The sequence below is a fragment of the Suricata suricatta genome, chromosome 4 (assembly GCF_006229205.1).
Source record: "Suricata suricatta isolate VVHF042 chromosome 4, meerkat_22Aug2017_6uvM2_HiC, whole genome shotgun sequence".
Classification (NCBI taxonomy): Eukaryota; Metazoa; Chordata; class Mammalia; order Carnivora; family Herpestidae; genus Suricata; species Suricata suricatta.
In genome coordinates this window covers 67,466,020-67,479,463 of record NC_043703.1, presented here as the reverse complement: position 1 = coordinate 67,479,463, position 13,444 = coordinate 67,466,020, and the positions used below count along the sequence as shown (strand labels likewise).

General features: G+C 41.0%; 2 protein-coding genes across 5 annotated transcripts in view; both read right to left on the bottom strand.

Moving 5' to 3' along the window:
• The window catches only part of N4BP2L1 (NEDD4 binding protein 2 like 1), a 34,296-nt gene extending 33,869 nt beyond the window's left edge, over positions 1–427 (bottom strand). For all 3 annotated transcript variants that reach the window (XM_029936877.1, XM_029936878.1, XM_029936879.1), the window contains exon 1: positions 36–427. In XM_029936877.1, coding sequence (XP_029792737.1) covers positions 36–214 — 179 coding nt within the window. In that variant the 5' untranslated portion in view covers positions 215–427. The remainder of the gene's footprint in view (positions 1–35) is intronic.
• A 7,074-nt stretch (positions 428–7,501) lies between these two features.
• N4BP2L2 (NEDD4 binding protein 2 like 2) overlaps positions 7,502–13,444 on the bottom strand; it is a 64,610-nt gene continuing 58,667 nt past the window's right edge. For both annotated transcript variants that reach the window (XM_029936874.1, XM_029936875.1), the window contains 3 exons: positions 11,654–13,413; positions 9,044–9,129; positions 7,502–8,055 (listed from right to left, as the gene is read on the bottom strand). In XM_029936874.1, the coding sequence (XP_029792734.1) occupies positions 8,032–8,055; positions 9,044–9,129; positions 11,654–13,413 (1,870 nt within the window). In that variant the 3' untranslated portion in view covers positions 7,502–8,031. The remainder of the gene's footprint in view (positions 8,056–9,043; positions 9,130–11,653; positions 13,414–13,444) is intronic.

Here is a 13,444-nt window from a genome sequence, read left to right as displayed (position 1 = left end):
GGTCCGCGCGCCGGCGCCCAGGCCGTGGTCATTACCTGGCCAGTGTAGTTTTCCCCGAGCCCGGGAGGCCTCGCAGGAGGTAGAGATGTTTCCTAAAGCTGTGGCGGCGCTGAGGTGTCCCACGCGGGGGCGGCGGGGCCGGCGGCCGAGGCTGCTGCTGCTGCTGCTGCTGGAGGCTCAGCCTCCCGAAGGATTCAAGAAAACTCTCCTCCATGGGGTGGGGGCTGGCTGGGAGGGCCCCGGGCTCCCAGTCCTGAAGTCACGGTCTTGGCCGAAGCTGTTGTTTTTGTGGCTCTCCGGCCATGTGATAGATGGAGGGGCGGGCGCTCGGAGCCCAGCCCCTCCTTCCCACCCGACCGAACCGCGCAGCGTGGGAGGGGGCGTCCCTACCTGGAAAGCTGGGGACGCTGGGAGACTGGCAGCGCGGAAAACCTGAGTGACGCGCTCCTCCCACCACCCGCCCGCCCCGCCCGCCCCGCTCTCTGACCCTCTTCCCTTGCCTCTCCGTGCCCTTCGCCCTGTGGGACAGGGCCTGCCAGTTGGGACACTGGGACACTTCCCCCGGGCCGCCCGCCGTAGAAGTCAGGCTCTCTGCAACAGCCCTCCTCCCCCCACCCCTGACTGGCCTAGACCTTGAAAGTGAAATAATTTTAGTCGACGATTAAAGAGCATGAACAGCATTTTGAATAGTTAACAGTAAAGTCCATTGTCCTCCCCAAATTGTGAGCACCAATATCTGGCTAGTGTCCCAGCTGCTAATACCACTGTCCCGGGGTGCGTTATCTTTTTTTTTTTTTTATCCTTCTTTATCAGCCTGCCAAAAAAAAAAAAAAAAAACACATTCTTAGAAAGCTTTGTTGCCTCAACATAACTTTAACTCTCTTCATCAGAAAAAGCACCCCTTAAAACTCAGGTTGATCTATCGACGGTAGCATCAACTGGTTCCCCTGGGTATATAGCCCATGTACCCGCTCTGCTGCCGCCTAAAACGCCAGGGTCTCTCCGGACGGATTTCAGCTCCCTGGGGAAAGAGCAGTCCACTTAAATCCTTTCTAGAGAAGTATCCAGAATTGAGTTCTAAGTTCCAGGAACTGGGGAGCGCCAGTTGGTTGATCACCATAGCACTCTCCAGTATTTCACACTCAGAGAGTGTCAGAGTGATCCTGTTTTGAACCAAAATTCAAGATTCATGGACTGAAAGAGACAATATTATAAATACCATGCTGGAAAAATCTAGGAGATATGGTGGCTTTGGCTGTAATAATTATTGGAGAGGAAATACATTTTGCTTCTGGCAGCTAAGGTATGAAAATTTTGAAAAGGAATTGTGAAGAAAAGCAATTTCCTTCTTAAGCAAAATCCAGAGATTTCACAAGAAAGTTTGGAAGGAAGGCCCCAGTAAGGAGGGGCTCTGTGCAGAGAATCCAACCTTGGGATTCCCCTGGAGGGGTGGGGGCAGGCAGATGAGCTGCTCTTCCTTGAAAATCCCTTCCTAGAATCAGAGGTGGGATCTTGACACTGCTGAAGAAACATTAGAACTTCAAAAGCTTCTCTAAATATTAGGGAAAAACCATAAGGAACAGAGAACAGGCTCATAAGAAGAACGATGCTTTAATGTCTGTACCCCTTACTTCCATATCTTCTATCATACTTCTCATGAGAGCGTTTTGGCCCAGCCTCAAATACTACCTTTTTCATTCTAGACTTGCACCATCCAAAACAGGAACCATCAGCCACATGGGGCTCTTGAGCACTTGAAATGTAGCTCGTACAAACTGAGATTAAAATACACACCAAAATTTGAAGGTGCAGTATGAAAACAATGTAAAATATCTCAGTAGTTTTTATATTATGTGTTGAAATGATAATCTGTTGGGTGCATTGGGTTAATATATTATTAAAGTTAACTTCATTTGTTTCTTTTTGCTTTTTTAATGTGGCTACTTAAAAGTTTAAATTCCATATGTGGCTAGTGTACTACTAAGTGCTGCATGAGACCTCCACCCACTTGTGTCCTCCTACAGAGCGGGGCGCAGGCAATGTGGGATGGGGTGCAGGAGGACACACAGCTTTGGGGTCTAGGGGGGTTGGCACACGGAATCTGCAGTGTTTGTGGCAGATGTAACTACCTAGCAGATGCTGGGAAATATGAGTGTGTTCCTCAGAAGAGAGGTCTGAGCTAGAGACAGAGTTTTGGAAACCCTGCCCTCTGAAAAGAATACAAACAATAGAGCAGACAGCTGAAGAGGGGGCCCAGGAGACTCGGGCGTTGGAGGCCCGTGTCTTTGCAGGGGGTCTGCCAAAGGAGAGTGTGAGAGAAAGGTCAGCAAAGCAGATAGAGCTCTAAGGTAAAGAGGTGTATGGAGGCCCCGGGAGAAAGAGCTTCAAGAGGAGAAAATGGTCAGCAGTGGAAGTGACCCTAGACACTTGTCCTTTCTCTCAACCCCCACATTTAATTGGTCAACAAGTTCTAGGTATTCTCTCTGATTTAATCCTCAAAACCACACTGTTTTCCTGTGTATCTGTTTCCTTCCACTAGACCATAAGTAGAAATGATGTCACCCTAAGATCTAACAACATAGCCTGACATTCAGAAGATGCTTAGTAGTTGTAATGTGGACCTAAACTAGTTTCTCCATAGTTAAGTGGGAGCTTGGGATTTACTGAATATTAAGAATGAACAAGATAGCAATAATGTCAGCCAAGGAGCGAACAGTCAGTAACACACTGACAGATGTTAAGAGCCAGGTTGCTGTTAGCCTGCATTCAGATCTTTGCTGGTTCTATCTAGGTGCAGCCTCCAGAGAGCGGGGCTGCCCCCAAGTCAGAGGACCTCTGTGATAACGCTCCCCAGTGCCCTCCTCTCAGCCAACCAACTTTTCAGCTCTGGGGTTTCGTTCCATTTCTCACGTGATGACCAGCACTAGAAACCATTACCATGACAGATGTTAACAAAATTATAGGTCATTTTCGTCAAATGAAGATACAGTCAAATGTTTCTCTAATTGCTACTGGTTAAAAGACATGGAAAAAGAAGGAACACAAGAAGAGCTGGTGAATTTAACCCTCAAACCTACAGTTCCAAATAACCCAGGATTTGGAATGCTTCATTATGAATCCACCCCAGAAATGCCAGCATGGCAGAAGGTCTGAGGCCAGGATGGAGCTTCCAAAGCAGTCTAACCAAAGACCCTTTAACACAGTAGAACCATTTAAAATATGCAGGCAGCAGCATTCCCAATTCTCTCTAATCCTGTGTCTCTTCTTCCCCTACCAAAAATTTTCTAATTTTTTTACTCAAAAACATATTAGTCTTATCTCCACACATTTGCCTCTTGTCATATAAGTGGTATGCATGGACAGGACAGGAAAGAAGTCCATGTTTGCGAGCTTAGCTGTTTCCGTGGTGGACTCCTGATTGCTCCAGCATCTCCAGCTTGCACCTGCTGCCACATTTCTGCACAATTTGACCAGAGGGAGGACCTCGCCCTCCTCTCTAGTCACACTGCTCCCTCCTGGCTCTTCTCTTATCCTTTCCCTAGAAGCCACGTGGAGGCTGCAGGAAGCTAGAAGTTCAGGGAAGAGGGACAAGGGAAGAGAAGTAATGTGACATATGTATCCCACTTGGCTGCATTCACAGAGGAAATGTACAGGACTCTGGTGGCCTGGGAGAGGCCTGCCGTGCAGAATGTTCTCTGGACAAGCCTGGTTTTGCTGCCTGTCCCCCACCTGCTTCTCCTCCCACACTCTATCCTTTACTCTTTTTAGTGCCACACCCCTCCCCCAAGGGGAGGACCATATCTTTGTTTCCATAGCACCTATGTGCCACTCTGCACAAGTGCACTTGAGGATTCTAAGTTTTGAGGAGGAAGCCTGGGAGCGGAACAGAGTAGCCCCCACCAATTTTTCTAAAGCTCCATTCTGGACATTGGGGCAAGAGAATAAAGACAGGGCCTGGGAAAAGCTGGGGACATTCTGGAACCCACATACAAGACTGGGTAGATGGTACCCAGCAGGTTTGCACCAACAGAAAAAAGGCATTTCAGAACTGGTCACTACTTATGCTATATGCATTCTTAAAATATTTTTTAAATTGTTTTAATATTTATTTTTGATAAAGAGAAAGACAAACTGTGAGTAGGGGAGGGGCAGAGAGAGAGAAAGGCACCAAATCTGAAACAGGCTCCAGACTTCAGCTCACAAACCGCAGTATCATGACTTGAGCTCAAGTGGTACATTTAACTGACTGAGCCATCCAGGTACCCCTTTCATTGTTAACATATTTGTAAGAATTCCCTTGGATAAGGCATGGCAGTGTGGATTCTAATGTATTTATTAGAAATCCATAAAGGTCGTTGGCAAAGGCCCTTAAGAAAACAAGGATATGCCAGAGGCCAGGGTCCCCTCTGTAGCTGTCTGGGCTTCAACCCTATTACTGGTCAGCTCTTCCCTGAAATCATCCCATCCTGCGCCACAGGCAAGTCCAGTGTCACAGTGGCTCAGAAAGCAAGACTCTTAAGGAGTTCAAGCAAACACTGAAGACCCTGGTCTCTGTCTGGAGCAGACCCACCATCTAGTTGAAAGACAAACTAAAGCTGTATAAAGAAGTGTAAGAAAAAGCACAGCTACTTTAAATAAAGCATGTAATTCCCAATAACTATGCCAGATGGAGCACAAATATTTAACTTCCACTCCCTCCTTGAACCCCTACTAAAATGTGAAAGGTTTTTGCGGGGGGGAGGGAGTTAGTTTCTTATTATTTTTAAGCATAAACTATAAGAAAAAAAATATCACAGTAACAAAAATTTGAAAACTATAAAGACGAAGTGTTAATCTGGCAAAAACAAATAAAAAAGCCAAATCTCACCCCCCCAAATCCCCTGAATTATAGAAAGCTGTGAGTCAACACATTTTACCCGGCATAACCCCTAAAATTTCAGGCACTAGAAGATTTGGGGCTGGAAGTGAGCTTTAACAGGAAGGTCAGTGGAAAGTCTGCTTAAGAAACAAACATCCAGAGTCAGGCAACTGCCCACCTGGTAGAGAAGCCCAGGGGTTACTTCCTGGAGAAGGTAGAGGGTGGAGTAGGGAGTAAGATAAGACAGAGGAGCCTCCCTTTCTGAAACTAGAGGGATTAGGTAAATGCCTACACGTTGCATCACCACCCCCTCATTTCTGTTTTTCAAATATGAATTTTCTTATTTGAAGACTGGTAAGTACAACTAAACTAAAACAGAATTTTGAAAAATAGTTGCCTGCAGATGGTGCAAGTCCCACAGTCCCTAACCAACATCCCTGAGGTCAGATGTTTCAGAATTCAGAAAGCATGTGTTGAAGGCATACCGTATGTGTGTACGTGCATATATATAACCTCACATTCTGAGTGGGGACTGAGCACCTCGTGGTAACTAAACACATTCATATTTCTGCAACGAAATGTATGAATGAATAGTCACACCAGGTAGGATAAATAAGGAATAAAATTAACATGTGTGGGTCAAGTTTTGCTGCCAAATTAGTTTTAATGCCAAACATTTAAGAAACAAACTAAAAACAACTTCTGATTTACAAAGCTTTTTGGATTTCAGAATTTTAGAAATAGAGTCATGGACCCATACTTCCATCCTGATGCAATTTGAAAACAAACTACTAAAGTTTTCTTTGCCTATTTTCTTCCATACAACAAATTAAAAGAGGGCAAACATCTCCAAAATTAGATAATAAAATGTTCAACTTATTACCTCTTTTGTTGAGTTTTTTATTATTCAGACAGCAAATCAAGAATGGTTGGACAGATTATCCAAACCAGTTTTGGTATCCAATGAGTGTATCATTGAAAAGAATCCTTTAGGTGGGCACTGAGCACTCCTTCTTGATGATTAGGATCTTCAACAGAAGCCTGGAGAATTAAACTACAAAAAAAAAAAAAAAACAAAAAAACCGCACAATCCAAACAAGTCTCGACCAAATGGTGACATATACAGAGTCTGTTGTCAGTTTCCCAGGCTCTTTCTGTTTTTAAATAAGCCACTATAAGTGGTATCTACGCCTTTCCTGTCCCCACAATCCCCACCCTCTGCCCGGTCCTGTTTCACTGGATAGTCAGTGTTCCTCACATTGCCCAACCTCCTGTCTCTAAATCCAAACCTGTCCTTGGTCTCATTCCCTGAGGATCCAGCTATTTACATTATAAAGTTAATAATAAATACTCTAATTCATGCAAATGTGTTACCAAGTTTATTGAGTCAATGTGTTGCTCTCCTAGGTAACACAATTTCTATTTTGCCTAGGACATTTCAAAGACGATGCTTTAACCCAAGGAGGTATTTAAAGAAAGGGAGTTAACCCTTCTAAGAGACTATTATTTTTCAGGTATTATGTTAAAGACTTTGCACAAGTTATTTCACTTAATCCTCATTTAATATTCCCATGACAGGCTGCTATTATAAATCTATGTTCTACACATGAACAAATGGAGGCTCTGAGAGGGTAATTTGTTTAAGGTCACACAGCCAGTCAGCAAAAGCTTCAGGATGGGAACCCATTCTCCTTCCAGCACCCTGTCCCACCTCCCTCTGGGAGTGACACTATAAACACCCTGGCCAATTGCAGGAAGAGGATTTTGAAATAGGCAGGGACTTGTGGCTCCCAGAGCCAACCACATTCTCCTGCTCTTTCCCTCTTTATACATTTCTATCTACCCCTTGAGGCCAAACAACCAGTATATTATGCCAAACACAAAACAGGGAGGCATGATCTCATGAGAATTGTAAAAAACCTGTACATAGCCATAACACTCATAAAGCTCCCCAACAAGAAAAGATTAATGATTAATAGTTAGGGGTGACTGTTCTGCAGGAGACTGGAGGCCAGTTTAGCACAAAGATGGAAGAGGAATATAAAAACCAGAAATATGGTCCAGGAAGTGTCCTTGACACAAAATATCCATATTTAGCAGACAGAAAAGACCCCAAATTGGCCACAGTCAAATGTGTCCATTCTTGTTGCATGCTGCTTGCACTGGTGTCATGATGGGGCCACCTTATGGGGAGCGGGGGAGACACTCCTTCCTAACTTGGGTCCTAACATAAACGCCACGAGGGCAGGAATGTCTTCACTGCTATAACCTGTCCATAGTAGAGTGTCTGAATTGAAGCAACACTATTAATATCTTTTAAATGAATAAATGAATTTCTTTACCTCCTTTTCCTGGAATTCCTCATAGCCTCTTATCCTTTCTCACATTACACTTATCTCACATTTTCAAGTGGTCCCTTCAAATCCCTAAACGTTTCTCCCAAACCTTTAGTCCTTCTCCTTTTTTGCAGCAAAACCAGGTTTAAAACAAACAAAAACATTTTTATGACGTATATGTATATTTCCAGCAGAGAAATGGAAACAGAAAACTCTTAGAAATAGAGTTAAAATGAAGAAAGAAAACATATGGGTAAATGCAGAGTGCATTCAATTCTTATCAAATGCAGACACATATACACTAAAATCATAGCAATTGTGTTTATTTCATAATCTAAGCATTTCAAAAAAAGTGCAATGTGTTTATTTTAATGTCAGCTTGATGTCAAGTTTAAAATATAACATGAGTTTGTCTTCATGTTTTACCTCCTTTCCTAGAGAATCTTTTAATATTTAAATATAACCTATATCCCTAATTCCCAGCCCCTATCACATAACAATCTGGGGCGAAGGGGCGGAGTGGTAATCCCTCATAAACTGTGCGTTGACAGAATGCTCTAAAATATGTTCTAACCAATAAAGTTGGAAAATAAATTTGGTAACAACAACCTAAGCTTTGTTGTATTTCACAAAAAGATCTACATTGAAAGGAAATAGAAAGTCACATGTGCACTAGCACACAGGGTTGCTATGGTAACAGACTACATTTTTTATATTTACTCTTCAAATTGCAGTACATGGAGCTATTACAACCAAATAATGTCAACATCCACTTCCTTCAGATTGTACAGAGGTCTCTGGAATAAATTGTACTTACAGTTCCAGAAATTCTCATTTTTAACCAATCTTCTTCTGTCTTTTCTAGAATTGTGATTAAAATACATATAATAATGATTAATATTTGGCATTGGGGTTAAGATTGCATCATCATTTAACTCATGCAGGAACATTCTCAAAATGGCAAATGAAACCTAATAACCACAAATGTCCATTTAAACATTTGAAGTATTGCAGTGTGTGTGAGTGTGTGTGTGTTTAGGTAGCAATACGTTCTCCGTGGGGAATGAAGAGAAATAAGAAGTTTAGAAAAATGTATTTGGTTTTACTAACTGGGCACACCAAGCAAATCTACTTTTCTCTCAGCTGCGCTTGTGTGAACAGTTAAGAGATACCTACTATCCTGGAGTATATAATTTTATGTTTCACTAAACCTTGTTTTTACCATATATCTCAAAATGTACCCCTAGCATTGCCTCCAGGCACATTTAAATCATTATCGACTAATGTAAACCCTCTCCCCATTATGTTACAGTGTGCTACCTCCTCCAGAATTTCTATTACCTTTCTAACTGTCCCCACCAGTCCTCCTCCAGCTATCTGAAAAATTTACAGCCCATCAGAGTAGTTAGGTCTCTCACTATAGACCGAGAGAGAACACCAATAATGAAGTGCTTCCAAGCCATGGAAATATGAATCTAATTTGTAGCTGTTACTCTATCATGACAGAGTAGGACTAAGGGCTGGACAGGAGAAAAGATGTAATGAAGAATAAAAACTGTCCTAAAATGGGCACTTCAGTCATCCACAATAGGCCCTTATACCACAGCAAAGTTAGGGCATTAAATGCAATTTTCTCTTGGGACTTATTGAAATAACATGCATATATTATCTACGCATCCACATATGTTCTTTCTCTAATTTAATATAAGGGATGTAGCCCTTCATATATGATGAACAGCTTCTGTGTGTGTGTGCGTGTGTGTGTGCGTGTGTGTGTGTGTGTGTGTGTGTGTGTTGTTTTAAAGAAACCAGTTGGAGAAGGTCTTCTTTGAAAGCCATAAAAATATACCTCTACTGATGTCTTCCATTGCAAATAGATCATCTTCAGTGTCTCCCAGTCAACAGAAACCACATAGTCATCAGGCAACAAAGATTCTGTGAAAATAAAAGGGAACAAATTTCATCTCTAATGTCATACAGATTTTTACCCTAAATATAAGGATATGCAAACATGATTATTTAGACTGACATAATAGTAAAAGCCCAGTTTGGAAGATATTTCACTGATGGCTGAAGCAGGAGTTAGTTTTTCTCGGGTCTTTATTAGTAATCACTATCCTGATGCTTACGTGTACATGTAAACAATATATATTCTCATTAAGTATAAATACATATATCACTAATACATATATAAGATATAATATTATAACATACATAACACACATGTTATATATACGATAGCTTCAAGTACTATCACAGTCCTATCACAGGGCACAGAATTTAGGTAGTCATCCTTTCCTGTGACATGTATAAACAGTGCAACTACAGCAAGTTTTTTTAGTCTTCTTGCAAATTGTTCCTTCCACATGAGAGTGTTGGGGTTGGGAGGAATTCTCACAGACAATTACGATGTTCATAAATAAGTCCAAACACTGATACTTACATATCAGCCATACCAAACCACACAATATTTTTTCTATACTGACATAACCCTGGCAACATGAGTAATTGGTTTCCTCAGGGCCATGTCTGGCTTTACTATCTAATCCCGCTGTGTCCACAGAATTCCTAAGGCTAGGATTCTTTTGGGTTCCCTGCCCTGTTACAAGGCCACTCACTGACCTCAGATACAGCACTTGTCCAGCCTGGCCAAACAAATCAGCTGACAGTTTCCACTTTCAATTTTCTCCTTGCCTTTTTTAAGCGCCCGCCATATCCAAATGTGACATTCGTTTCCTATATTTTTCTTTTACGCCACATTCGTATAAGCACTGCTTATAATTCGCTTCCGCATCAAAGCCATCACCCGAAACCACGACCCCATATGCTCTTCAACAACCCCTGAAGCACTGCTAACCTCACTCATAAAATATTCATAAGCTTGTCATTTATATTTCTATGTGCAATAATTTTATTTTGTGTTAGTCTTGTCTCCCCATTTAGAAGGTAAGCTATTTGATGAATGAGGTCTATTTCATCTAGAAAGCTTTCCAAAGCTTAATTAATGGATGTTTGATCATTATTGCTGATTATGACGGTATTGTGCATTCCAAGGAGCAGATTTAGAATCTTTTCACAACATGCTTTCTGATGCTGATCTAAGGCAGTGATTGTTAATCTTTTTGAGTCAGGTGCCACCACTCCCTCCCCTTGCTTCAGAAGCTGACAAAATCTATTGACTTTCTCAGAAAAACGGTTCAAAGTGACACAAACATGTTTGCATGTAATTTTAGAATATGGACCTAGGACTAAGACCTCTGACCTAAAATGACTTCATTTATCTTTTAAAATTCCATAAATTTTAATTATATTAATTAAATTAATTTTTAATTGGTATGTTTCTTCAGTGCATCTAGAAAGATAGCAAATGGTTAAGGTGTGATTATTCACAAAGTTTACAAAAATGATAAACATAAAGCTAGAACCTCAAGAGCAGGTGAATAATTGCAACTACCTCACCCTGAGACTTAGCCAATCTTAGGTCTGGGTTCTGGGCACTAATTTTGTCCACAACAGCAGAAGTTTAAAAGCAAAATAAACAACTCTGGAAGAGAAGCTGTGAGACAGGAACAGGGCCCAGGCACCAGGCAGGTGCAAAAAAGAAAAAGTATCTTGAAGATACAGGAGAACTGTAGGGATTGGAGCTTTGACTTCCTGGCTGTTACAGTTTCTGGCCTCTAGGAAGGGGACACATTCAACTCCATAAAATCACTAACACATACAATTGACTTATGCTAAGGAAAAATTGGGATATGTGCTATATTTCCTGTTTTAGACATGTAGCGTCTTAAATGCATTTAGAAGAAATTTACTTAGAATTTTACTCAGAATACTAAAAAAACCACTTTCATGTGTTTTATTCACAAGTGGATTTTTCATTTCCAAAAACAGCAGCAGCTGGAAGGAACTTTTCAAGTCAACCATTCAGACTCTGTAATCTTCCTTTCAGTATCCTTCTCAAATAGTCTTTAAAAATTAAACTCAACTTACTTCAGATGATATGTTTTCATCATTTAAGCTTCACTGTCCCCCACACTGTCCCCCACTTACATTCTCATATCTACAAGCCATACGACGAATGAAAAAGGAAAGAAAGGATCATGCACCAAACAAGGGAAATGTATAAAACAGACTTTTAAAAAGGACCCCATCTCTATTTGCTATACAATTACTGTTTGTCTGCCTCATCCTTGTTCTTCTCAATGTCTATTTATATTGAAAATCCAAGTATTCTAAGTGCTCAAAGATATTTAAGGCTACGATTCCTAGAAGCGGAGGCAGGCACATTACTCTGAAGGTCAAGCACCATTTGCTATGGGTTCTTTATTTTCATTGCTGAAAAGCATCACAAGATCAATTAACTGCATGAAATCAGTAACACAAGGTAGAAAAATTTCAAAAAAGTACTCATAAATGTTAAACTGGAATTTTTTGTTTGTAGCAAATAAACACAATTTACCCATTGGAACTCCAGGGGATCCAAAAAGCTTTACTAGTTGAAAAGCAAACCCTTGTGATAATTGTAGTTCAAGGGAATCAAAGCCAGTGCTCGTTATATCTTGGTTATCCTCAGTTTGTAAGAACCGTAATGGCTTTGGTTCTTCCCCTGTCTTTAGCTTTTCATCAAAACTTTCATTTAAAAAGTGAAGATCAGAAGTGACCCTAAAAGAGTACAAAGGATCAGGTTGGCTACTTAAAATTTCTGAAGAACTCAACCCTATGTCATTTAGTTGGTTACCTACTCTTGTCTGAGATTTGAAAGTCAAAGATGGTTTCTTGCTTGTAAAAGATACCATCCAAAAGCTGGAGGTATACTGTAACACAAGAGAAGGAATAGGGTTTTTATAAAAATACACAGGGTGCCTTAGTCTACTAAATGGCAAGTAACGAGAATAAGATTGTGTACCAAAACTTAAAGGAGGACCTTTGATAATATCAAAGCAAAACCATGATGGGTGATGATCAAATGTCGTAAGTTTTTGCTTATTCTCTTCTATACTGCTTATTTCTGAAATTCTATCTTTTTCTGCTTCCAAAATAATTTTTAGTCCATGGGTTTCTGTTAACATGCTACAATCTCCTCGTTCTTTTACATCGATATATCTCGGTTCCCGTAAGTTAAAGTTTGGTGCCAAATTGAAAACCCTTTTCTGCTTCCTTTTCTTATTCTTTGTTGAGCATAAGTCACTCTTTGGGATATCCAGTTTAGGCAAGCAGCTTCTAAAGACATTTGTTTCCGTTTCTATGACTGAATCTATATCCTCAGTTGGAGGTGACAAATCTTCATTTTCTATCAATAGCTTCTCCTCTAGCGATGTTTCTGGACTGCTTCCTGGTCTTGAAGTTCCTTCAGAAGTAGAGATCAATTTAATCACTTGTCCCCTGCTGTCCAGAGAGGCCAGCCTTTGCCATCTATCTCTCTTTGGTCTTTGTTCACATATAAATTTATGAGGTCCCTCAGGCCAGCTCTCAAAACAGGGTTGCCTCTCAGAGCTCAGCTGTAATTCTTCATCAGACAAATTGTTTGAAAAGAAAGCCCAGTAATCATTTTCAGTTGTATTTATTCCTTGGTCCTTTCTTAAACTTTTATCTGAAGTTCTGGGTCCATATTGATTGCACAGAAATGTTTCATTCAGGAGTCTTTTATCTCCCCTTTCTCTCTTTTGCACGAATGAGCAGGGGATGGCGGCAGACCCATCCTGGACGTCTGATGCCGGGGGGTGCCGATCTACCGCGTCCTTTCCTACCTTCGTGCCAGGCCACTCATCACTTGCTGTGCAGGAAAGATTCTGAGTCATTGTTGGGCAAGTCACAGAGTTTTCATTTGGCATCAATGACATACTTGGAAACAAATCATCGTGTTCTTTAGGGGGGTAATTTTTTGGTGTATTGTCCAGCTTAACTGCAGATATAACATTTGGAAAACAATCTTCAGGATTTACACTTTTCCATATTGCATCTTTGGGGCTATTTACCAAATCTCTTAGTTCACTTCCCAGTCCACCAGTGAAGGCGCACGCTGATTCTCTTTTGGTGTCATCAACGTCTTCCTCTTCACTCTGAGAGGGATCTTGATCTCCTGGTGTGTGATAATGTAAAGTTTCAAATGAGTTTTCTCCCATGATTTTACCATGACTGTTCTGCTTTTTACTTCTTTTCCTGTTTCTCTTCTGTTTGTTTTTGCTGAACCTGTGCCCAGTTTTCTTCAAATCACTTTCTCTGAAATATAACAAAATTAATTATAACTAAG